At 46.2% G+C, this 26,094-nt stretch overlaps 1 protein-coding gene across 1 annotated transcript in view; it reads left to right on the top strand.

Moving 5' to 3' along the window:
• The window catches only part of SUGP1 (SURP and G-patch domain containing 1), a 130,848-nt gene extending 106,070 nt beyond the window's left edge, over window positions 1–24,778 (top strand). Inside the window, exons 9-14 of the mRNA XM_086946849.1 lie at window positions 3,720–3,826; window positions 4,635–4,812; window positions 5,146–5,252; window positions 16,759–16,904; window positions 20,560–20,689; window positions 23,869–24,778. Of these exons, the coding sequence (XP_086802975.1) occupies window positions 3,720–3,826; window positions 4,635–4,812; window positions 5,146–5,252; window positions 16,759–16,904; window positions 20,560–20,689; window positions 23,869–23,895 (695 nt within the window). The 3' untranslated portion in view covers window positions 23,896–24,778. The remainder of the gene's footprint in view (window positions 1–3,719; window positions 3,827–4,634; window positions 4,813–5,145; window positions 5,253–16,758; window positions 16,905–20,559; window positions 20,690–23,868) is intronic.
• Window positions 24,779–26,094: the final 1,316 nt, after the last annotated feature.

The raw sequence follows: 26,094 nt of genomic DNA on the forward strand, positions 1-26,094 counted from the left end.
CTAAACTTAGTGATGCACACTAGTTTGGCTGAAGATGAGCAAAGAGATTTACCGGGGGTGTATCTTCTTAGCCTCTTTTGTAAGGGAACCGGGCCCAGTCCTGAAAAGCTTTGAAAACAGTACAAAGCGAACTAAACAGAATTCTTTATTTCAGCGGCAGCCAGCAGAGATCATTCAGTGCTAAGGAGGCAGAAACTCTTCTAGGTCTGTTCAAGGCAAGTTTGGGCTCCATGATCTGAACTCTTGACAGACCGTGTAATAAATATTCAGGTGCACCCAACAGAAGAGCATTACAGTAAACCAAGCTAATGAGGATAACACTATGAACTATCAAGTCTCTAGTTGAAGGTGGCACAGGCAGTATCCTCCTCAGGGCTCCCTGAAGCGTACCTGCTGTTTTAGTCATGCGTCTCTCTATGCTAAGTTTATTATCAAAGATAGCTCCCAGATTCTGGACTGAATCATCGGGGACATTAGTCCAGTCAGATGGCACTGGCCAAAAATTGGCGGGAGTACGACTAGAGCTTAATTAGCTGAACAGCATAAGAACTCAATCTTCTCCCTGTAAAACTTCAAGGAATTAATTTAAGCCACTTGATAATGTCCTTCATACAATCATGAAAGGTTGAGAGCTGCTGGTTACTTGCCAGAGATACAGTAAGTTGGGGGTCATCGGCATAACTGACCACATTGACCTTATGAGATTTAATAGTTGTGATCATGGGGCCATATAGATATTAAACGGAATCGGGCTGACAGTTGAGCCCTGTCACACAACTCAGAGCAAAATGGACTTGCTCACATAACGTTCTAAAATTTTAACAGGATAAGGCAGAAGGGATATTGGTCTGTAAATACTCAGATAGGCCGAATTTAGAGGAGACTTTTTCAGAATAGAGGTTACAATAACTTTGTTCCAGACAGAAGGTACTATGCCTGATTGCAAGGACTGACTGCAGATTTAGCAGAGATGAGGAAATAGTTCTTCTGCCGGTTCTTTCCAGATTTTATGTGGCAAGGGGTCTAAAGATGAACACAGCGAAGCACAAAAATACTCCTCAGAGAGATGTTCAAAATGATCGAATTTACATGGGCCTGACCCAGACATATGGCCTGGTGCCGGCAAAAAATTGAAGCTATCTGTCGGAGCTTCCAAGGTTGACTTTCTCAAATTCGTGGAGCTGAAACCTTCTATAATTTTATTGATCTTTTCCTTGAAAAATACTGCAAAGCCATCACAGAGAGCTTGCGAGGGCACCATAGCTTGACTTGAGCTGACCGGATTGGACCGTTCTCTCATAATATCAAACACCTTCTAGATGCTGTTCGGAGCAGCCAGAATAACATTGGCAGAAAACTCTGCTTTGGCATTTGTGCTTCCTAGCTTGTATTTACGTAAGGTATTCTTAAGAGCCTTTTTATCCTCTTCCCTATATGCAGTGCACCATCTCCTTTCTGCCTAATGATGCGTTCTGGTGGATACCCACATTGCAATTGGGTGGGCGTACGCGGCAAAATAAAGTCTAAAGGTCCCAAAGTGATTTTAATTAAGTTTCTTTATTTCATATTCAATATTCAAAAGACGCTTTGCTTTCCAGCCAACGCGTTTCATTCTCATTCAGAGAACTTCATCAGGGCTTATTATCAATGTGGCACCATTCTGTACGAAGCCTAGAATGGTCAGTATCTTCTTGCTAGTTCAAAAGTGTATATGGTCGGGCCGGAGTTAAAAATCTTTATCCATTAATAAGACCTGGAATATTGAAGTTAGACCACGAAAGTAAGGGTACGCCTGTGAAAGTATTCTTGAGATGATCAAGTGACGATATTGATGCGATGGGTCCGTAAAGGAAAATAGAATGCAGCCCTATGTCTGTTCTCGTTCAGCTTCAGGGCGTAAATATTTGTCCTTCTCTGTGTGATGACTACAAAGATGTACTTGACTAAGTGGTGATTAAATCGTGGACATCACAAAGGTCCTGCTTATCACAAAAAGGGACCGACAGCAAAGAAAGGTTAGCGGTCCTTATGAATGACCGCAAGATTGTAGAGGAAAAGTTCCCTAGGCTTTGATATGTCTGTTGTCACGGAGTCCGAGTGCCGCCATTTACAGTGTGAGAGTTCCCATGCCTTCTTACGAACAGTTCATAGGTTTTTTGGAGCAACGATTACTTACAGTAAAGGCCACTTTCAGTCCAAGTCCTGAGGAGAACCCTTAAATAATCTCGGGGTTCGAAACGCGTTGACTCTGAGCTGAAGCAAGAATAGTAGTGGGGCGCTTCAGGGAACGACTAATAGATGTATTCCCCGTGGTGATTCGACCCCTTGTATTGAGCAGTCTTGAGCTCAGCAAACAAGCAGGACTTGTTTGAACCATTTTCTGCCCGCTTGTTTATTCATGTATTACACAAGGACTGGTGCCCTCTAAAAATGTTTGGAGGCATTCCACTTTTTACATGATGTTCATGTCTTGTACAGATGTTTGTCATTTATTGTTTGTATTAAGTTTTTTTGATTTCTTGATTTGTATGTTTTGAAGGTGACAAAAGTGCTACATTTATGTCGCTTTTTGGCTATGAAAAATAATATAAAAAATTTAAAATGATGTAAAGCAAACAGCGCTCACTTAGGATTTGTCGGCCAGGTGTTGCTTAAGATTGGCAGAATAACCTATCTGGTCACTTCTTTATTTAGTAAGTTAGAGTGGTCCAGGCCAGATAGTGATAGGACCCAAGCCTTTTTTTGTTGTTCTGACTCTCTGCCTCTACAGCAGCCTTTATCACTTTGCAGCCAGTAGGCCTTTGCTTGATGCCTACTCAACCTGGACTAAGTCGGCCCTCTCCACTTGTAGTGCAGGGGCATGTGTCCACCGCTGTGTGCAAGCCTTGCCTGTCATTACTTCAGTGCCAGATCTGATTTCGGCACTGGATTCGGATCCTTCATGTTTCGCCCATATTGAACTGTGACCTCCTTATGACAAACGAGAGACCAGTGCATAGCTAGTGAAACATACCAGTTATTGCAAACCCTGGTGAAAGAACCCTTCATCAATAGACTCAACTTACAATACAAACGATTCCTTCTTCCAACAATTAGTACTGTATGAAGAAGCAGGAACTCACTACTGCATTGATTTTCCAATTTGCAGGAATGGTTGTTTTGAATTCTTGTTCCTGCACAACCACCTGGTGCCAGTCCACCCCTCAGGGCTACCTCCTTGGACGATGGCACTGATTCACAAGGAGAGAAATCTGTAGTTAAACATATCCATTAGAGGTACAAGTTACTTACCTACAGTTGCTCTCCTTTTGTTTGATAGTTCATCTGACATCAGATTCCTTACTGCTCTCCTCCTCATACTGTGGACTGGACTTTCAGGTGTATTCAAGTCCTGAGTTAATATTTGCACACTGCCAGCACAAACTCAACCTGGTCAACCACGCCCCACCACAGACGGCATGGGGAACAAATCAGGAGAAAACGGTCAGTGTGCAGGGTTGGCACCTACATGCGGCTTCTTATCAGTTCTGGAGAAGGGATGGAGTTGTAACAAAGCAGTTGGGGAGATTCATAAGTTGAGGAATCTATCATGTCTATCCATTGTAAAGGGCATTACCTTAATTCTGGCATTTAGAAGCACTTGTAGCTATGTGGATCTTGTATCTTCGTTTAGCAGCACCGTCTCTGTTTGACAGACCTGGTTTGTTTTTGTGTTTCAGTTCAAGATCTCGAGGGTCTGGGCTACGCCAAGGGGAAGCCTCTCGGTCTGGTGGGTGTGACTGAGCTCTCTGAAGCACAGAAGAAGCAGGTGAAAGAACAGCAAGAGGTAAGCAGTAGCATGTCTACCTCCCTGCACACTTTTTACCCTAAGGACCACTTTATTTCCCTGTGATGGGAACTCATTTGTTTGAATCTAGTACTATGTTTGAACGTATCCTCTACAAAGGCACTCAAACCATGCGTTGGAATTCCACTGTCTGTCTGTCTCTTATGATGGATTCATGGACAATGACACTTTTGTGATGTACAATTATCTTGGGTAGAGATGCAAAGGGCGACATTGAGGTACAGAGATGCATCTCCTTTAACGCTTTAAACAACTCCAATACCGGAGCTGTCAAATTTCGTCATCGCTGTGAATACTTTTACAAGGGGTATCGGTCACTGGATTGCTCCACTTTAACAGTTTTACATATTGTAAATGTACTGCTTAATGGGCAGTTCCTCCGCAGAGAAGTATGCAGCTGTTTACAGGCTTTAAAACATTTGGATTCAAGGAATAGAAAGTGCTCTATAGGAGTCTTTCTGTTGCGTAAGAGGGTTATAGAGGGCAGAGTGCGAACCAGAGTTGTGTTGGACAATGTGAGATTGAGGCAAAGGAGGACTGCTTACAGGAACTACATCTGTCTGATTCCTAGTGCTTTAAGCATCGCACATAGTCTGGTAGAAGCTTCATATGCTGGCAGCGAGCCTTTGTTTGGAAGCTGAACCTCTTTCCTGTGGTTCACATCTTTGTTAGTCATGTTGTCCCTGTACTCCTGTGAAATGTTGACACATTTTGGATCAATATCCCAGTCTTCCATGATCTTGGCTGATTGATTTCTCTCTGCATTGATAACCGCTGGGCATTGTAGATGCAGCAGATGTTCGACATGATAATGAAGCACAAGAAGGTGATGCAGGACATGCAGTTGATGTGGGCGAAGGTTGCAGCAGAGCAGCAGTTTGAGTACGACAGTGATGAAGAGGTAGACAACAAGCACGGAACATGGGAGCATCAGCTGCGTTGCTTAGAGATGGAGAAAACGCGAGGTGAGTTGGGGAGGCGTTCCATCAGCCTCTCTGTCCTTCCTCTAATAAGATTGATTGTGGGAAGAGTTCACAATTACATTTCCTACCACCCTTTCCTCTGCCCAAAGCGAACATGTTTGAGCCATCTAATGGTACTGACCACAGAAATATTGAGGGCATTGTCAATAAAGGGAATCCTTGCAGGATGATGGGATTTTGATTCAGATGTCTAGTATAGATGATTATAGTTAAGAATTGAATTTTCTTTGGTATATGTGAGGAAAAACTTGCATCGGTTTGCTGTTTCCTGTCTCTGGAGAAAGTTTGTTATTGCTTCTCTCATTACCTTCACAGAATGGGCTGAGCAGCTGACTGAGATGGGGCGTGGAAAGCACTTCATTGGAGACTTCCTGCCTCCTGACGAGCTTGATAGGTTTATGGAGACCTTCAAGGCGCTAAAGGTAAGATGTCATGTGGAGTGGTGAATAAACGGATGCTGTGTTCTTTGCTGGTATCTGAAAACAATCTCCACATCTCCCTCCTTTTCACTTCGACTCAAGAAAGCAGATGCTGGGATGCATGGCGTTTGGGGCTGCTCACCTATGTCTTGTGGACCACTTGTACAAATATTTTGAAAAGTTGAATTGTCCTTGAGTAAGTGGTTTCATTTCCATGATGCTGTGCGCAGCTATGTACTCTGCAATGCATTCCTATATGAAGGCAAATTAAGGGAGGGATTGATAACAAATACATGTTCAAGGCACTGTATGGCTGATGCAGCTAATAGGTAAGGTAGCTATTCAATGCAGTAGTCTGATTGGAGCATCCGTAACATGAACTTGGGCCATCACAACATCAAAGTGAGAGTCTGACGATCCACCTAGTGCAAGATCTAGGTGATGGCTGCCTGGTAGGAGAATCCTTTCTACTCTGTCTACCCCTTCTGAGCACCGACTTCCCTAGACTGATGTAGGTTGCAAGGTGTTTTTTGTCACTGGGTCCAAGGATGGGGAGGACTGCTTGTGGGTTGCAAGTTTGGATTTGATACTTGATTAATAAGATTTCGCTGTAGGAATCTTTTCCGGATTCCCATGCCCTGAGATATGCTGCCATCTGCTGTTATCCAGTATTATGGGTATCTTTCATAGATTCACATGCCTGAATCATTCCCCGTCGTCGGGGTAGGAGTCCCCGGTAAATAACAATAGTAATGTCACATAGACATATACTTAGTACTAGGCCAGAGGCCTCACATTAGTAGCCTATCTAGGTCCTTATGTAAAAAGGACCAAACTTTGGCCAGGAGCCAATCAGCTACCATCACCCTTCTCACCTTCCTGGAAGGAGCCCTAGTCCCTCAGATTTTCTATCGCACGTCGTGCAGAGGAGTCTCCACTGAGCTCTGCTCAGGTTTTTTCCTATATCTTTGGTTTTTTGCCTACTATTTCTTCAGAGTCAGTTGGAAAAGGAGTATTAGTATTTAATATGTCTACTACTCCTAAAAAAGGTCTTTTTAGGCCATGTGCCTCATGTAGTAAAATGAGGTTACACATAGAGGACAAGCATGAAGACTGTTTGTACTGCCTCTATCCTCAGCATTCTGCCAAGGAATGTAAGATTTGTCGCACTCTCCCGGTCAAGACATTGAAAGACAGGGAAGGGCGACTGCTTCTGTGGCTCCAGAGACTGAAGGACAAGGACCAAGTCTCCTCAGGTGAGAGTGAGTGTTCCTTCAGAAGTTTCCACTCCTCTCCTAAAAGGCCTCGACAGACATCTCCAGGTCAGTCTGCTGTGCCTCCTCACAAGAAGCCAAAATCTATGGAGGGTCATCCTAAGGTCAAGCCTTCTCTTCAGATGACAACCTTCAAAAAGCCTGCTGTGGTATCTTCTGGCCTGCCTGTGACGATGTCGACAGTATCCATTTCGACATCCACGGCGTCTACTTTCTCCATGGCTTCCACTGCCACAACGTCGTCGACGATGGGTAGGTCAATACCTTCTGTTATTCCTCTCACAAAACCGTCGACGACGCTCCCGTCGACGTCTGCTTCATCGTCGACGAAGGCAAGGCTTCCAGCGTCGACGAAAAACCCATCGTCGACGAAAAACCCATCGTCGACGTCGAGTTCATCGTCGACGAAGACTTCATCGTCGTCGAAGCCACCGTCGACGAAGACACCGTCGACGTCGAGACCGTCGACGAAGACTTCCTCGTCGACGAAGACTACACCGTCGACGAGGACACCGTCGACGAGGACACCGTCGACGAGGACACCGTCGACGACGACACCGTCGACGACGACACCGTCGACGAGGGCACCGTCGACGAGCCCGTCGACGACGACACCGTCGATGAAGCCATCGTCGTCGACTTCTGCAGTGTCGACGCCGCCGTCGACGAGGGCATTGTCGTCGACGTCGACGAGGACATCATCGACGTCGATGCAGTCGACGATGAAAATGTATGATAAAATGTCAACTATTGTAGACGCTCCATCAGACGCTACAATGAATCTACACTCAAAGGGCTCTCCATCACTGAAGTATTCCTATACCCATTTTAAGATGTCATCATGCATGGTGACACCAGAGATGACTTCACCTAGCAAAGTCCAGCAACTGCTGCCAACGCAGTTTCTAGAAGCAGAAGACCCTGACGTGGAGAACATGTTTCCCATAGCATCCAGTCCCTCTCATCTTAACATCAAGGTTCATGAGAGTTCAGACTGTGAAGATCTTGAAGAGGTGACAATTCAAGAAGAAGTTCGACAGCATACCACTGTTCAGCCTATGGTATGCCTTCCGGCGTCAATTGTCTCTGACCTACAGTTTCTGATTTCAGACTATAGGCAAAGATTTCCGTCTTCTGCTCCTGCTTCAGGTGTGCCAGCGCAGCAGGAAGCTCCAACCCCTCAACGTCGCCAGCGACCACCTCCGCTGGTTGTGCATCAGGAGCAAGAGAAATTGCCTCCTCAAATTTCTTCTGATGAGGATGAATATGAGGAAGAAATGAGACATGATGAAGTCCAAGATGAGGAAGGTGAAATACATGATGAGGATTCTGATGATAACGCCAACCAGGATCCGGCATCCCCAGAGCAAGTACAGTATGATTCACCCCCTGAAGATTTAGGGGGATTCCATAATATAGTAGGGAGAGCGGCTGCAAGATTCAACATCCAAATAGCTTCGGAAACGCAGGACTGTTTCCTCCATGACTTTAAGGAATCCTTCAAAAGATCTGTTCGATCCATCCCAGTAATCGATTATATATGGGAGCAAGGACTTAAAATTATGAAAAATCCTTCCTCTCTCATTCCAGTGCCAGCTAGACTTGAAAGGAAGTACAAAGCCCCAGACACTGCTCCCGCATGTTTAACTGGCCAAACTAAACCGGACTCAGTCATATCACAGGCCGCTCAGCAGAAGTCTAGCAACCCGTCAGCGGCAATAACAGCGCCTCCTGATAAAGAGGGAAGAAAACTTGATGCCATCGGCAAAAGATTTTCTTCTATGTCCGCCCTATCAGTCAGGGCTGCAAATTCTCTAGCATTACTAGGTCGCTACAATCGACAGATTTGGGCAGATATAGCCCCATATCTAGAGGAAATCCCAGAAGACCAGAAAGAAGAGGTTAAGAAAATTTTACTGGAGGGCGAACGCTCTGCCTCAGAAATGATCGATGTGGCCTTGGATATCGCTTCCACAGGATTTCGTCAACTGGCAGGAGCAGCGGTTTTGAGACGCCAGGGCTGGCTCAAAGCCACAGCATTCCGGCCTGATGTGCAAGCCAAAGTTCTAGACATGCCATTTGATGGAGAACTGCTCTTCGGTGAACATATCGATGATATGCTGCAAGGTATTAAGAAGGATACCGACACGGCGAAAGCCTTAGGCACCCTACAATACAAACCTAATTCCTTTCGAGGATCCAGAGGTAGAGGGCAGCAGAATCGAGGCAGCTATCAAGGTTACAAGTCCGCTTATAACTCTTCTCAGCAGTACAAGCCTCAATATCAGCAGCGACAACAACAAGGACGAGCTTCCTACAACAAGTCGTCCTTTCGAGGGAAAGGAGGAAAGAAGGATAATTACAGACGCCAATGACTGCTTTCTCCAGCATGCCTCCACCTCTTCTCCACAATTCGCAGTTGGAGGAAAAATTACCAACTTCCTTCACAATTGGAAGCAAATTACAACAGATCGTTGGGTGCTGCAGTTAGTTCGCTTCGGACACACTTTGGAGTTTGTGGAACATCCTCCTCCGAACCCACCATGTCCTATGCAGCACAAGAATCTACGCCTACTTCAACAAGAGCTCTCTCTAATGCTCCAGAAAAGAGCAGTGGAGAGAGTTCCTCGAGGTCAGAAGGGGAAAGGATTCTATTCCCGATTCTTCCTGGTCAGAAAAAAGGAGAAGAAGCAATGGAGACCAATTCGTGATCTGAGAAACCTAAATGTATACCTCAAGAAGCAGTCCTTCCGTATGGTTACCCTCCAGGAGGTACTACATCTACTCAATCCAAAAGACTATATGGTATCCTTAGACCTCCAGGATGCCTATTTTCATGTCCTCTTTCACAAGAGTCATCGACAATTTCTGAGGTTTGCAGTGGCAGGCAGGCACTACCAGTTCAGAGTTTTACCATTCGGCCTGAAGTCAGCTCCACGCATCTTCACGAAGTGTCTGTCACCAGTAGCGGCATACCTTCGCCAGCATCATCACCAAGTCTTTCCCTACCTAGACGACTGGCTCATCAAAGCTCCGACTCGGTCAGGCGTAGCCAAGTCCTCTTCGGCCTGCCTTCATCTATTCAAAAATCTGGGCCTAACACTCAACCAGGAAAAGTCAACTCTCCAACCGTCACAACGTCTCAATTTCCTGGGAGCAACGTTGGATACACAACAAGAGAAAGCCTTCCCTTCCAGAGAACGTCAGGTCAAGCTGAAGACCCTGGCTGTCCACATTCAGGCCAAACAGAGAGTCAAAGTTCGACTATTCAAATCATTGCTAGGAATGATGTCTTCCAACATTTTTCTCATTCCTCACTGTCGCCTACACATGCGGCCTCTACAGGAAGCCTTAACAAATCAGTGGATCCAATCTACAGGGTCTTTCGACGACTGGATCAGGATCACTCAGGTCATGAAGAAAGCTCTGAGATGGTGGCTTCTGGGCGACAACTTAAACAAGGGTCTCCCTTTTCTTCTCCCAGTCTCTCCTCATGTGATTACCACAGACGCTTCACTGGAAGGATGGGGGGCGTTCCTGCAGGAACTGCAAGTACACGGTCAATGGTCAGTGGCAGAAAAGCAACTCCACATCAATCTGCTAGAGTTGAGAGCAGTGCGCCTGGCACTTCGAGCATTTCTGCCCCGAATCAGGAACTCCCCAGTGCTTGTGAGGACGGACAACACCACCACAATGCACTACCTGAACAAGCAGGGGGGTACTCGATCCAGGACGTTGTCTCGAGAATCTCAGCAAATTTGGATCTGGCTGGTACAACACGACATTTCTCTGCGGGCAGAGTATGTCCCAGGAGTAGACAACACCCTGGCAGACTCGCTAAGCAGGCAGCGTTCACTTTGCCACGAGTGGGAGCTCGACCAGCAGATGCTCGACTCGGTGTTCTCCCGTTGGGGCAAACCTCACCTGGATCTCTTTGCGACGGAAGTGAACGCGAAATGCCAACATTACGCAAGCTGGCTTCCCCAGAAAAGGTCCCTAGGGAATGCCTTTTCGATGACATGGTGCAACGTCTTTGCTTACGCTTTTCCACCGTTTCCCCTGATCCCCAGGGTTCTCCGGAAACTGAAAGCAGAGAGTTGTACCATGATCCTGATAGCCCCAGCGTGGCCGCGCCAACACTGGTATACGGAGCTACACCTTCTATCGCTGGAACCTCCAATTCTATTCAGGACATGCCCACATCTCCTCACAATGAACCAGGGACAAGTCCAGCATCCGGATCCAACATCTCTAAAATTATCAGCTTGGCTCCTGAGTTCAGAGAGTTCCAGGATTTAGATATTCCACAGGAATGCAGGGCCGTCTTAGCCCGGGCTCGGGCTGAAAGTACTAATAAGACGTATTCCCTCAAGTGGAAAAGATTCTGTTTGTGGTGTAGAGCTCAGAATTTGCATCCATTCACTTCTACTCCAGCACAAATTCTGCCCTACTTGCTCCACTTAGCCAATTCTGGACTGGCACATGCTTCAATAAAGGTCCACCTGGCGGCCATATCCAGGTTCAGACGATCTTCGTGTGGAGCTTCATTATGGACCAACAGACTAATCAAACAGTTTCTGAAGGGATTATTCAGATCTTTCCCTCCAGTTAGAGCGCCTCCACCTACATGGCAACTAAATGTGGTTCTAGCTCAACTAATGAAACACCCGTTTGAGCCAATCCACAGAGCAGATCTAAAATATTTGTCATGGAAAACAGCTCTTTTGCTGGCGCTCACGTCAGCAAGGAGAGTGAGTGAACTGCAGGCCTTTTCTGTGCAAGACCCCTTCATCCAGTTCAAGAACGACAGGGTCATTCTACGGACTAACCCTAAGTTTATACCGAAGGTTCCGTCCTCTTTCCATCTCAACGAACCTATTGTCCTACGATCTTTCTTCCCGAATCCATCATCTGCGGCTGAAAGATCTCTTCACTCATTGGACCTCAAACGATGTCTCAAATTTTACCTTCACAGGACGGAGCAATTTCGAAAGTCCAACCAATTGTTTGTTGCATTTAGCAGACCCAGGAAAGGCTTAGCCTTAACAAAACAGAGCATTTCCAGATGGATTTCAGCGGCCATCGCCTTCTGTCACCAACAGGCGGGCCACCCTCTACCTTCAAAAGTACGAGCACACTCCACTAGAGCGGTTTCCACCTCCATGGCGCTCTTTGCTGGGGTATCCATTGTCGACATTTGCAGGGCGGCGACATGGAAGACACCACATACGTTCACGAAGCACTACTGCTTGGACTCTGAACTTATGAAGGATGCAGCAGTGGGACAGGCTGTCTTGCGTCATCTATTTCATTAGTGGTGAGCCTTCTTCCTATCATCCCACCTTCCAGGTAATTTATCGCACATTTCTTATCAGGTTGTGAGTATCATGTAAACTGTGTAACAACTTATGATAAGATTGCTATGTCTTTACGAATGTATTATGCGAAATGTGCTCATTATTGCTTGCTATTCTGATTCAGGCATGTGAATCTATGAAAGATACCCATAATACTGGATAAGAAATGCGTTACTTACCTGTAACAGCAGTTATCCAGTATTGGTATCTTTCATAGATTCACATGCAACCCACCCGCCTCCCCTGGAAGGGCTCACCCTCTCCCTCTCAGTAGCACTGTGCTTACGAAAATCTGAGGGACTAGGGCTCCTTCCAGGAAGGTGAGAAGGGTGATGGTAGCTGATTGGCTCCTGGCCAAAGTTTGGTCCTTTTTACATAAGGACCTAGATAGGCTACTAATGTGAGGCCTCTGGCCTAGTACTAAGTATATGTCTATGTGACATTACTATTGTTATTTACTGGGGACTCCTACCCCGACGACGGGGAATGATTCAGGCATGTGAATCTATGAAAGATACCAATACTGGATAACTGCTGTTACAGGTAAGTAACGCATTTCTTCTGTTGGATACTGCTAACCACAGTTTCCTCGCCTCACATAATACTCCAGACACCAGACTGCATCTGAATGCTTTTTCAGCAATACTCTCACATGCTGCTAGGTGGCACTGTGCTGCCTCCGTACTGTCCCGGAAATGACACACAGAGCTGCATATAAGTGCCACCCCATCATACTAATGTCAGTTCTTTTTGGGACTTCTGATGTGGATCTTGAGCTCCATTCCAAAATTCATCAACGTAGTAATGACTTTTAATAAAAATTCCAAAGTGCAAGGGAACCGTGTCAACCCCCCCCCCCCCCCAACCCCCCTGAACAGTACAGCTCTTCAACTATTTTGTGACTGTAGGAAGTATGTAGATCATGGACCCACATGAGGTGTCTCTATTTTGTTTGGGCTCTGGCATGACTGAAATCTGTATGATATGTGTGCTCTGATCCAACCGAAGACAATCTGGGACCGAAAAGCAAAACTATGTGTCGACAAACACAAGAAGTTGTTGTGGGCTTCGTGTTAATCCTGTTTTGGAGGTCGTTTCTGAGAGAGGTCTACTTTGCAGTCCACCCTCCAGTAAGCGAAAGCCCTAACAAAACACAGGAAAGCGAAGTCAGTCAGGTCTCCATCCCACTACTCTTATCTAAAGAGGAGTTGTGAAGGCATCACAATGTCAGCCAGTCTCCCTCCAGCTCTGTTTGCTGAGCCACTTCCTTAGTCTCAGTGTGCAATTTTCCTAGGCCATCATCGACACCCCTGCAAATCAAAGGCTTTAAGGAGGTCATTCAGCAGATCTTTGGCGCGCCTTCATCCCCCAAGGATCACCAGGGCCCTAAGTCGCATTACCTTGCCATCTCTGACCTTGGTGCTGCCTGATGTCCCTGTAGCCCCCTCACCCATCCCATCTGTCATAGATTCTTTACCAGCTTGGATATAGGCTTACATCCCAGCTCTACGCCCTGCAAAGATTCCTTCCGCATAGATGCGGTTACCAAGTTTGTGGTACCAGAGGAATACATGGCACTGATTTGGATGTTTGACCCCGAACTGGCTTCCTGAATGAAGTTGCATCATGAAATGACTAAAGTGCAACTAATCGCCATACAGCCTACTTCTTATCCTACACTCCGACTGGAACACAGGCTCTTGTCTTTTTGACTTTCATTTTAGCCACAGCTTGTCATCACAGAGAGAGGATGATAGCGGGGATAGGGATGACTTACTCCCTCATTATGAAGAGAATTTTTTACATTGATTTAAAGGTGGCCCGTCTGCTTGATACTTTCCCTAATATTGGGTTAAATTCACCATTTAGACCTCCATCAAAGGACATTGCTTCTTTGCAGCTGTAACTTTACTTCCAGCTACTGTGCTGGACCTACCCTCTATTGGGGTTAGGACAAATGTCTTTCTAGAAATCTTACAACCTGGGGTGCCACATCTAAGGTCTTCCTTCTGTTGAATGTGGCCCACACTGGTGTCATAAAGAGCTCCCTGTTCCTGCCACCGGTGAATAGGCAGGTAGCCAGATGTCCCAGAAAGGTGCCTGGCGACCTTGTTATTCTCAGTAAACATCCTGCTCCTGAAAGTCTGTTTGGGCAAGCGTCAACCAGCAAGATAAACACCATCGTATTTTCCACATCATCTCAGGATAGGGAGTCTGGGAGGATTGAGACATTTGGAAAGCAAATGTTCTTTTCGGCTAGCCTACCATTGAGCACAGTCACTCCGTTTGTTGGGCAGATGTATGTATGCCCTCTGGGATATGGTCAGTCAGAATGTGCCAGTGGTCCTGGAAGACTTTAGGATTCACTGGCTCGAACCATTCAGAAGGTCCAGCTGTGGCCAAATATGTGGTTCATGCTTGTGTTGATACTGCTGATTGTTCGGCAGGAGTAGGTGGCACTAATGTGGTGTTCCTCCACCGTGCCTGAATGCACTTCACATGAGATGTACTGGCCGCTTTCGAGATTTCCCTTTTGATGGCTCACACCAGTTCAGTGAAAAAGCAGATTCTTCCTTGGAATATTTCAAAGAGAGTAGGGCTTCGTTTTGTTGTCAGGATCTTTTGGCCCCTGCCAAACCGTTTCTTCACAAGTTTCGGAAATTCTTAAGTTACTTCTAAGTGGCTGGTGTATTGGCAACGTTAGCCTCTACAACAATGGCCCCGTCCCTTTGAAGCCAGAGTCATGGATCAGGCAGGCAGTCACAGGCGCCAATCTTCCCATTTCCCTTCCCTTGCTGCAACACACATCAATCTTTAGTTGCCATTAGGAGCTCGCATCCACCCTGTGGGAGGTGTTATCTAGCGCTTTCTTCCAGGGTGACGATACAACCTGTCCGACAAATGGGCCCGTCAGATCCTTCAGCATGGCTTTCCACTACCCTATGTTTCAGGTCTGCTGAATCTTACTCCCACATCTGAGCAAATCTCAGAGGAACTGCAATGGATGTGAGTGTTAGTGTTCAAAGGAGCCATTGAGAGGGTTCTGGATGCTGAAATAGGGGAGTGTTCTTAGATCTTCATCCTGCGAATGCCTTCCCGCTGATTGTGTCCTTGGACTGGCAGAATGTGTATCTTAATAGACTTGCCCTGCAGATGTTACTTACGGTTCAAGTTAGCCTATGAGCATTTCCAGTTTGCTGTGCTCCCCTTTGGCCTCACTAGTGCCCCTCGGGCGTTCATGAAACTGAAGGCAGTGGTCGCTGTCCATCTTCAGAGGTGAGGGATACCAGTTTATATCTGGTATCAGTTTCTTCACTATGCCAGTCATCAAAAGATTGCTAAAGAAAGCAAAGAGGGTAGATAGCAGCACCATGTGAATGTATGACATTGTTCTGCATTCTGTACATCAATTGTTCTTTTTGCATTTGTCCCCCGAGTGGGACGGTTATGCCCAGATGTGGGACCCGTACTCCCTGTGCTCCTGGAGTCAAGCTAGCCTCGCTGATGAGGTGTGAAACCCCGAAACCGATCCTAGGATGCTTGTTTCTAGTCCAGGGAGGAACTGGCCTGGCAGTTCGGGCTGGACTGTTCCCATTGGAAGCAGCGTCAGGACTGATTTGCATATGGCTGAGTTCAAACTGGAATGGCAAGGGGAGCAAAAAACGATTTATGAGCCTAGATCTCTGTACTGGGGTGAAGATATGACATTGCTCTGCATTCTGTCCATCATTTGTTCGTTTTGCATGGTGTTAAAACAGCCAGTTGAGGAACCCTTGCAGTGTATAAAGCAGAACTCCACTTTTCTGTAGTCATATGCGACCCTCCCACCTCTGCAGAAGTAAGGTGTTTTGTTAAGATAAGTGATAGAAGGGACTTGAAGAGAAGGCAGATAACCAAATCAAGATGTAAGATGCCAAGGAGTAAAAGAATTGAAAAATGAAGATGCCGACTGTTCACGGGGACCGTGGGCCGTAGGTTTGATATCACGAGAGAAAGAGCATACCACCAAATTGGTCTCGACAATGCTCAAGAAAAAAATAGGCAGATGGCCGTAGATTTGGGACATTTTGTGTTTAGAGTTTTGATTGCTTGCTAACCAGTGCAGCATTGGCACATGCCCAATGCAGGGTTTCCTGTGTATTGGCAGTTTGAGCGCACTGTAGGTTTCCAAGTGCAGGTGCAGACTGCACAGGAAGCTGCGCAGTCGAATTACAAGTGTATTGCAAAGGATTTTCACCTAATGGATGAAGGACTGCACAATAAATAGGATAAGTTGCGGCAGTAAAAATGAGTTGTAGTTACAGCATAAATAGGCGTGAATTATAGTATAGATATTACACTGCAAGAAACAGTGCAGAGTGTATCGGGTTGTCTGGAAGTTATTGCAAGGCAGACATCATGCAGAAAAAAGCACATTGCAGAAATTCACAGGCAGTTAAGAGTGCATATCAGTGAGTGAACACGTCAGCAGTTATCCAATGCAGGATACTCTTCATCATAGCAGGTTGTATTCTGGGATGAACCTGAAAATAGGAGGAGGGCATTGGGGAATACTCCCAGTGTCAGAAAGAGTCTCCCTTGAGGTAAGAGAAGTGCATTTTATGATTCCCACAGTGGCAGCTGTAACAATTTCTTTAATGCAATAGTATCCGGCCGTTGCAATATACCTTCGGTTCCCTGCAACAACAGGAGTAGATTAGAGAATTCTGCCAGTGGCAGAACAAGCGCTTTGCTGGCCCCGCCCCTTGTGGGAAGAGGACTGCATGATGCCCCTTGTAGCATTATATTGCACAGTATCATGATTGGCAACAATTGTATTTAGGAGTCGCCCACCCTGTGCCACTTACCAAATACTGTCCTTGTTTTTTCAACCAACAGGAGGGTAAAGAGCCCGACTATTCAGAGTACAAGGAGTTCAAGCTGACGGTGGAGAACATTGGCTACCAGATGCTGATGAAGATGGGTTGGAAGGAAGGGGATGGATTGGGATCTGATGGACAGGGCATCGTGAACCCTGTGAATAAGTAAGGATTCGTCCTAGCGTTACTCCATCTAAAGCTGCATCAGTGCCATGACAAGAGGTTGATCAATCATATTATTTTGTTGTGAATCGTTTAGGTTCAGGTACTTTGCACACAAATGGCAGCAGAAAAGTCAAGCTTGTTGTAGTGTTTTTACTGTGGATATGGACAATATGTGTGCCTGTAATGAGAGACTTCTGTTTGACGAGAACCAGTGCACCGCTGAGCCCCATGTGTGCACTTGGAGTGGTGATGGGGGTTCAAAACCACGCCATGTTTGCTATGAGACTTGGGCTTTTCTTGTGTGAATTAAAGTCCTCATTGTTCTAATCAGATTCTTCTTCTTCCATCTTTAAAAAACTTGGGGCATGCATGCCAGTCTTCCTGACAATTGTACAGAGGCCTAGGCTTGTGGTCTTTAGTCTTTTCCATTACCAGGTAAAGACAGATTCTGCGTCACAGGCTGGCTTCTACGATGTTCTTGACTTAGTGTGTGTAACCCAGAACATAATTTCATATGTAAAATTTTCTTTTTGAAAATAATGTAAAGAAATCAGGTCTACAAAATGAAATGTATTTTTAATTTTTTTCGGACAACCTCTCATTCTTTTACGACTTATAACACATTCAACTCTAAAGATCCAATTTTAACTCCCTCTCAAAGAAGAAAAACAAAGCATAGAATTGTGCACGTTAGCACCACCCTTTACATAGGAGAATATTGACATGGCGCCTTTGAGGAATACAGGTTTCCACTAAGCCAAAACGCCTCGCCACGTTGTTAAGCAGGAGTATTATTTGCTCTGTAAAATGACTATTAGGTGGGTCAAGAATTGATGAAAGTGGAAGTTGGAGTGACCTCATCTGAGGCTCGCATTGTCAGGCTGGGCACTGTACAACACACTCCTAGTAGGTTGTTTGCTATCATCCAAGGAGATGCCATACAGATAGAACAAGTCTCTGAGCAGTGCTTGAATGCCACGGAATAAGGAAATACCCTTTGGCCGAAGTCCTATGAAGCTGAAGTGCTACGAGAGGCATGATGACTATGGCTATAAAATTCAAGACACTATGACATTCTTGAGGATACCTCAGAAATGCCTTATCTGGTTAAACATTGAGAGCTTCAGCAGTGACCTGTTCATATTGAGGCAGACTTCACAACGAATGCGGAGCTGTCGCTTCTTGCCAAGCTCAGCTTCATTTAGAGAGCGGCGCCAAAAAGGAAAATGATAATGACCTTCATCTGGGCATTGGGGATTTCTGGCAAACTGCATGGTTAGTCATCTGTTAAAACTGGTTGCCCTTGGTGTGTCAGCCACGTAGGGACAGACTGTGTCTTCATGAATGGCAATTAAGGTTGCGGAGAGTGGGGAATTTTTTCAGGACTTCCCCTGGAAGATGGCTTGCTCAAATTGTAATAATCTAAGCCTTTTACCACCAGGAACCTTACGGTTGAGCCCAAAACTGAGCACCACTGGCATCCCTTCAGCACAGATCCTCATGGTAGGAAGGTCAGGAAGACAAGGCCTACTTGTGGAGGTGCTGTTGAGACTCAGAACTCAATAAGCTATCCAGTACAGGTTATTCCAGTGTGCGGTAAATGTTTAGTCTTTTTAAAGAGAGTAGGTAGGTAGGTAGGTAACTAATTCACCCACAATTCACTACTGGACACAAGATTTCAGAAGTCAGCAGTTAACTCTTTTTATTCTCAAATTACTATCAGCGCTTACTGGGGATGCATCATGGCTGTCTTCTGTGGAGCAACCTTTCGTGGTGCCATTAGAGCAAAAAATCCCCAAACATCTTTTGGGCGCTGCTCCTGCAGTGTTCGTTAACAAGCAGAGCAGCACCGCTCTTTGTCCAGTTCACCTGTGCATAATGAATGGCCTAATGAGTTAGGATGGTAAAGTCTTTGCCCTGGCATGGGTTACTTGTTTGTGCCCTGTGTGTATTACACCTGCAGGGGCTAATCCACGTGAGCAGGCAGTGTCCGCACAAGTTCATGAGGATGCATCTGGGTTCACTGTCCAATGGCTCATTCAGCTTCAGCTCTTCCTCTGGCCCTATTACAAAACTCACCAGCCAAACAATCTAGGTGTCGACCCATGGCTCGAGCTGTGAATGTTCTGTGGCAACCCAGTGCTTCTTGTATGGATACTGCTGGTTGTAGTCTGGATTTTTCCAGTGCCCTGATATTTCCCTGGCCTCTTTGGTAGCTCTCGGTCTAGTTCCACAGCACCTTCCATTTATGGGAGTTGCACGGATTTGTCCATGCTGCGGAGATGCTTCAGGGCTCCCAGGTCTAACCCATGCAGAGTGGTACAGGTACTTTCCTCGTACTGTATTGGGGGTCTGAGTCATTGTGGCTCTGCTCCTTGACAGCATCACTCCTGAGTAGTGTCCTCCAAATGCAAGAACACCTCCATTACCCCTCCTGAGAAGTCTGTCAGCTCTCTCCCTGTAAGTGGGGTCTAGGCAGTTTTCACAAGGTCCTCTGGATTCTGGTCGCGAACAAGACGAGGTGTGTTAGTTTCAGTTACTTGGTTACTTCAACCCTGGAGCACAGAGTAAAAATCTTGGCATTCTGGCTGGAAGTTTTTGTCCCACCTCTGTGCCAAAGTTGCCTTTTGTATTTCAGTTGTGCAGAGTACAAAAGAGGGATGTTGCCGCCGCCCCCCCCCACCCCTCCCCCCCCATAACATCTTTTACCTGTGAGGGAGGGGCAGCCCTTCCATGAATAATTGGGCAGGAAAGGGCCGTGGAAACTTCTAAAGCTTCAGAGGCTGTTTCTCTCTACTTTCCTCCCCACACAAGAGTACTGACTGTAAAGCTTCCCTGGAATGTCCAAGTGGAGCATTACATCTGCTGTCTGGGGCTTCCATATTGGGCACCGCTGTCAAGTAGGAGTACAAAATGGATTACAGTGGGGCCATTGCCACATAAGTCACACATGCTCCACCTGCATCCATTCTTCTGTGAGTACATACTCACAGAAGTGGGAATGTACATGCAGCAACTATGTTCCACATGTTGGGCAAAGGACCGGGTTCAAGGGGCTGGCACACCAGATTAAAAAGGTGGGAGATGCCAGTGCGTGACTCTCCATAGCAGAGACCGGTAACAATCCTAACATTGTCACTGCAGGCTTATCAATTCCACCCCTGTCAGTCCTCCATAGCCTTTCAGAGCTGAGAGTAGTCGCACTCAATAAGAAAGGTACACTATGCTTGCTCTTCCAAATCACAGTGTGTTACACTGGATTGCTTTTCATGTTACATAAAATCTTTCAATGCACACAGATGTGTATTGAGTTTGGGCGTCAGAAATTTACAGAGCCTGTTATAATGAACTCTGGGCAGGGACGTCTCCAGAACCGCATTGAGACCTTTCTTCCTCCAAAAGAAAGGGTTCATGTTTCAGTACCTAATGCTTGCAGATGCTACTGGTTTTGTCCAAAATGCTGTTTGTGGGTATCCAAAGACTGGGGGTGGAGGGGGATGGATTCTTATGCTTTGACGGATAGCAATGGTGTTTTTGTCGGCTGGATGGAGATCATGCTCCTCAGATGCTCCTGCTCCGGGAGAGTGATTGTTAATTATTGAAGTTGGCAAGTACCTGGCACTACTTCTGCTCTTCATGGTATGTTGTTTTGCAGGGGTGTGACTGCCCGTGACGGAGCAGGCCTTGGCATTGATCGTCCAGCAGAGCTCTCCAAACACGATGATGAATACGATGCGTTCCGTAAAAGAATGATGCTGGCTTACAGGTTCCGACCGAACCCCTTGGTAAGTGCTTCTTAAATTTGTACATTTCTTTATCCTACCCTGTTGCCACCGCAGCATCCTTACAGGTTCCGACTGCACCCCTTTTACATGGCGCGTTGACACTACAGCATCCTTGTTTCCAGTTACATCTGCATTGGGATGGGGAGGGGGAATTCACAGGCACATAGCAGCAGTGGAGTTCAGGGCCTTCCAGCCACATACACCACTCTGATTTCTCATCCTCCTCATAACGGTACTTCACTGTTTTTAGGGCCTTCATCAGCACATTCACTATGTGTGCCTATGTTATGTGGTCGGTCACACCTGCCTAGATGTGCTAGACCTGTCTCTGGGAGTCAGCATCCACCCAGGCACACTGCACCAGCCTCCAACCTGATATTAAAGGTAGTCCAAAGTTTAATGTGTCTTTTCATGATTTGCTAACTGGTCACACAGAGAAATGTTATAATAAGTTGCCTTTTGACTTATCATTGGTTGAAGCAAGGGCTGGGCTGCAGTGTGTTCCCTGGGGCTGACATCCCAAACCCATCAATTACACCGAGAATGACACAAGCTTTTTGGATTCCGAGGACCCCCATTTTGGCAATGTCAGCCTTTCTAACCTGTCGAACAATCACCATTTTTTCTGTGGTTTTTTCCCTGTAGGCGGGTGAAAATTCCAGAACCTTGGCAGGCTTTCTAGGAATGGCCATCAACGACAACACTTCCTCTGGGGGGAGCCTTGCGGGTATTTATTTCCAATTCTGGGTATCCAGGACACTCCTGTTTTGTGCCAGTAGGTGGATTTAGTTGCTCCTAGTGCTACCACTGGCAGCAGCACAAGCATTCTTCCTCCCTTACCCACAGACAAAGCTGGGCGAGCTGGAAGGGAACATGACTTTCCCATTTGACGCATTTGAAGGCTATGAGGACCGACCGCAGGGTCCTGCAGATTCAAAATGTCAACTCCTTACCTTCTGCCTCTTCTGATACATCTTCTGTCTGTACCCTCATTCTGCAGCAAGTTGTCTTTGCAATGCTGGGTAAAGAAGCAGCAAAGCTCGTTTATGAGCATGGATCAGACAGGGATGTTACTCCTGCTTTGAGTTCTGTCCAATTCCTGACCTTTGGGTATTGAACAGCTTCCTCCACTTGGAACAATTCAAGCTGCTGACCCTTGCACCCCTTCTCTGGGCTCTGAGGGCTGGGAGACTGGATGTATCCCTTGACTTGGAAGACTCCTGTTTGCCCAACCATCTGGATTCTTGCAGAGCTTCAAGCTGCTACATGCTTGGTACCAGGAAAGCCAGATTAATGACCAGCTTTTCACTGGCTATGTGGGTACTAACGTGGATGAGGTGATTCAGAAAATGATGCTTTCTGATGGACACCTCTAACTGCAGATTCCCCACCTTTAGCATAACCTGCAGGTGCCAGACTGGATCTGAAAAATGTCTTAGCATAACACCTGACTGCTAGTAGGTGTCATGTCAGGTGTCCCCCATTCAGACTCTGTTCCACCCCGGAAGTGATGACTGGAGCTGCATGTAAGCGCCACTCAAGTCCTGTCATTGGTCGTTGTTGTGGCTACGTCTTCGGGCAAGTCAAGGAAGGAACTCAAGAAGTCCAGTTGGGCCTCGTTTCAGCATGTCCACTTTCATGGTGCCCTGTGCCGTCGCTCCCGGTCTGCTACTGAGGAGCTGATCGGGTAGGTGATCAGCTCTTTATGGGATCTCTGGGGCAGAAAAAGACAAAGCTGTGCAAAAACGGACTTTAGCCAGTTGGATATGCATTTGCATTAAAATCTGCTGTACGACTGCCAAAAAGCAGCCTCCAGAAAGTTTGAGGGCCCATTCCACAAGGGCCCAGGCTGCTACCACATGCGTTAGCATGCAGAGTAACTGGCCTGGATATTTGTAAGACTGTGCACACGTTCACGAAGCACTACTACCTTGACAGACGGGTCTGATGGGAAGGGCATTTTGGCTGTTCGATCCTGCAAAACTTTGGTAGGATCCATTCCACAGGCCCACCACCTTTAAGAGGTGCTCCTTTTATTTCTATTGTAAAGGTGAGGAATCTGTAGTTGCGAATGACCATCAGAAGTTATTTACCTCCAGTAATGCTCTTTCTGGTGGATACTCTTAACTGCAGATTCCTCATCGACCTCTCATCTCTGTGATTTGTAGAATGGACTGAGTCTTTTCCATCTACAAAATGTCACAAATCAGAGATGCACACTCTGGCACAACCAATTCGTTTTTGGGCTCCATGTCTGAGGAAAAGACAAACGATATCCTGAAGGAAACGGACATCCACACGCTTGATAGGCGTCCCTATGCAGTGTCAGGCATCACTTCCAGAGCGAAGTCGACACTGAGCCACACAACGCCATCTACTGGTGCACAGTGTCTATGCTGAATAATCTTTGAGCTCCAGTCCTGTGCCAAGAGATATTCGAAAGATGAGGAATCTGCGGTTAGACCCACTACCATTAAGGTACTGCTCTGATATGTGTTCAAGCAGTGAGGACTCTGCAGGTAGAAATATCAATCAGAAGAACACGTTACATACCTTTGATCTTTCGAGTCTATGCACGGTCTGCTTGCCAAATGCTCACCAGTCCTGACCCGTTGTGGAGAACACTGAGGTGGTGCCTTTGTGGCTTCAGTGATATACCTGTGGTGGTTCCCAGAGTCGCATGCCACCTGCCAAAGTGGGAATCTATTTCAATTGATCAGGATCCAGCCTCGCACCTGGAGGCGATTCAGGTAGAGTTGGTTCTTCAGGTAGATGGAGTATCCACCAGGACTGCTACCAAATATAAGTAAGTAGTTCTTGGGCGTCAACTCATTGGCCCACTTTTTTCTAGTTTTCTTAGCTGGGGGTGTTGTTCTAATTGTTTAACAGTGCAAGGTTACAAAATAGCAGCTTTTATGTTGAATGAATAAAGAGCTATGTAGAATTTGATGGTGTTTTGTGTGCTGCTGTTCACGGGGTGTTAAGGTGATTGCCCGTTTGGACAGTGCGCCTGCCTGAGTTTGTATCTCTTCCTTGTCTCTTCTTCAGTCACCTGCTGGCATGCACCAGTACTTCATCCCTCAATGTTGTAGTGTTTGATTGTTTTGCCTCTAGCAGAGCCTCTCTCTTTATTCCTTCCTTAAGCCTAATTAATGCCTGACCTCTCTTTCCATCCACAGAATAACCCGAGGCGGCCGTACTACTGAGCCTGCTCCTGAAAGTTCCTGCATCTATTGTACATCTTACTGTGAAGTGTCTGTTCCTCTCTCGTATTATAATTTTACCTGATTGAAGGAACTTCACGAGTCACGTGGAGGCATCCAACCTTAGACACTGTGACACAAAATATGTATGTTCATTCCATTGGCAACACTTGTCAGATAAGGTCACTTAACGAAGTGCATAAATAAAAAATTGAAGATCTCATTCTTACCCTTAAAGCGTCCATAAAAAAACATGTATATATATATTATTTGTTTAGTGACACTGGTCACTATTTCTTTGGGGGGGGGGGGGGAGTTATTTGTTTGGAATGTTTTTCTTTTCCACTTTTTAGCTTTGTGCAAGCTGTGTCCGTGAACCTAGAGCTACTTCTTGAACCCGCAACTCCAGATCGCTTACACCTGATTGTATTTTGGAAGTCAGCCCGTGGTCTCACTGTGTTACTAGCTGGCTGAGCGCCCAGGTGCATGAGCCAAGTCCAGCTCCATGCCTCCAGGTTGCTTCTGCCACCAATCAGAAGCTGGTCTACTTTCATAGAGAGTCCCAGTTTTAAAACTCCCTGTTGTAACTTCAGGGGAGGGGTGGAAACATTTACTGCTTTGGGTCGGAAGTTCATCTCCTCTGGGACCACTTATGACACAAATCCAGTTGGTTTGTGCTGATGTCTTTGTCTTGAGGGGAGTTGGGTTGCCCTGCCTTTAGTGAGATGTATTAGGGCTGTTCTTTGCCCATTAAAAGCTGTTATTGATTGCTTTGCCACCCTAAGTGAGGCTGATAAGTGACACTGTTGGTGCTACAGTAATTTTTGTTATCATTTGTAAACCCTGTATTACAAACTATGGCTTTCAATAAAACTGTAAAACACCACATGGTCAGCCGATTAATTCTTCTTTCATTGCCATTAAGCGTTTTTACTCATTGAAGGGACAGAATGCTAGTACTCCCATCAAGGAGAACCAGCAAAGCGTTGCATCTTTGCACTGGAATCGGTACCTGGGCTCAGCAGCTTTCCTTCATTTTAGCCTATCAGGTAATTTGTCTGCCCAAAACCAGGAATCGACGTTATTTCTGTCTCTTTTCTTGGGGGCAATCACTTTCATTTGTGTTGCGATCTGTTTCTTGGCGAAGCGTGTGTAACTGCCTTGATAAATATGTACTTTCCTAATCCACCCACAAGGTGGTGTGACGGGCACAGCATATAGGTCTGTGAAATGGTAATGCTGTAAAACTAGTGTTACCGGTAAGTAGCTGCGTGGCCCTTTTTAGGTCTCGCCTTAGGCAGTGATGGGCTATCGCTTGCAAGACATTTTGTTAACTAAAAGGGGGTTTGGAGCCTGCTTATTGCTTGGCTTCATGATCACTCATATTTGCTGGCTTCTGATTGGTCAGCGTGTACCAATGTTACTATCTCTTTGTTTATTCCTTCTATCGAGCATGGAAAAAGTGCTGATTGCTTCTTTTTGATTAGTGTCCTTTCACCGCTCGTGCTTTGAATGACACATTTTCTTCTTCTCCTGTTTCCGTTGTTCACCTAGCTGTTGTCCAGCGTCTTTGCTAGCCTGTTTTTGCTTGCCCCCTCCCACATCGCTGCTTGATTTTTCCTTCCTTCCCCCATACTGCCTCCTTTTTGTTGCATGCCCTGTCAGACCCACCACCACCCCACTCCTACCCGTTGCTGCTTTTCCCATACCACCTGCTCCTCCCACCCGCTGTAGTTTGTCCCACCCCACCCGTACCCCCAGCCACAAAAAATACTGGCCAAGCCAAATAGCATGTGCATATACAAAACCTATTTGGCTTTATCAATGTGTTTTTAAGCCAGCAGTGCAGCTGCAATGCAACATGGTTGAAAGTTTTAAAAAAAACATTGGCAAAGCTAATAGGTCTAATGTGTTCAAGAGGTATTGGCTTTGCTAATATGTTTTAGCCAAGTTGTACACAGTGTGGTTGCTGTTCAACATGGCTAAAAGTCAGTGGGGTAAAGGAGAGTGGGTTGTCGTAAAGTCGATTAGTGTGAGTTGCATGGAGTGGTATGGAGGGTGTTGAGTGGCGTAGAGTGCAGCAGAGTCTAAGTGAAGTTGTGTCGTGGAGTGGTGTAGAAGCTGATGCGTAGAGAGAGGTAGACTGGAGTAGGTTGTCATAGAGTGGTGTGACATAAAGTGTCGTAGTGTAGGAGAGTGGAA

This window comes from Lissotriton vulgaris, chromosome 12 (assembly GCF_964263255.1).
Source record: "Lissotriton vulgaris chromosome 12, aLisVul1.2, whole genome shotgun sequence".
Lineage (NCBI taxonomy): Eukaryota > Metazoa > Chordata > Amphibia > Caudata > Salamandridae > Lissotriton > Lissotriton vulgaris.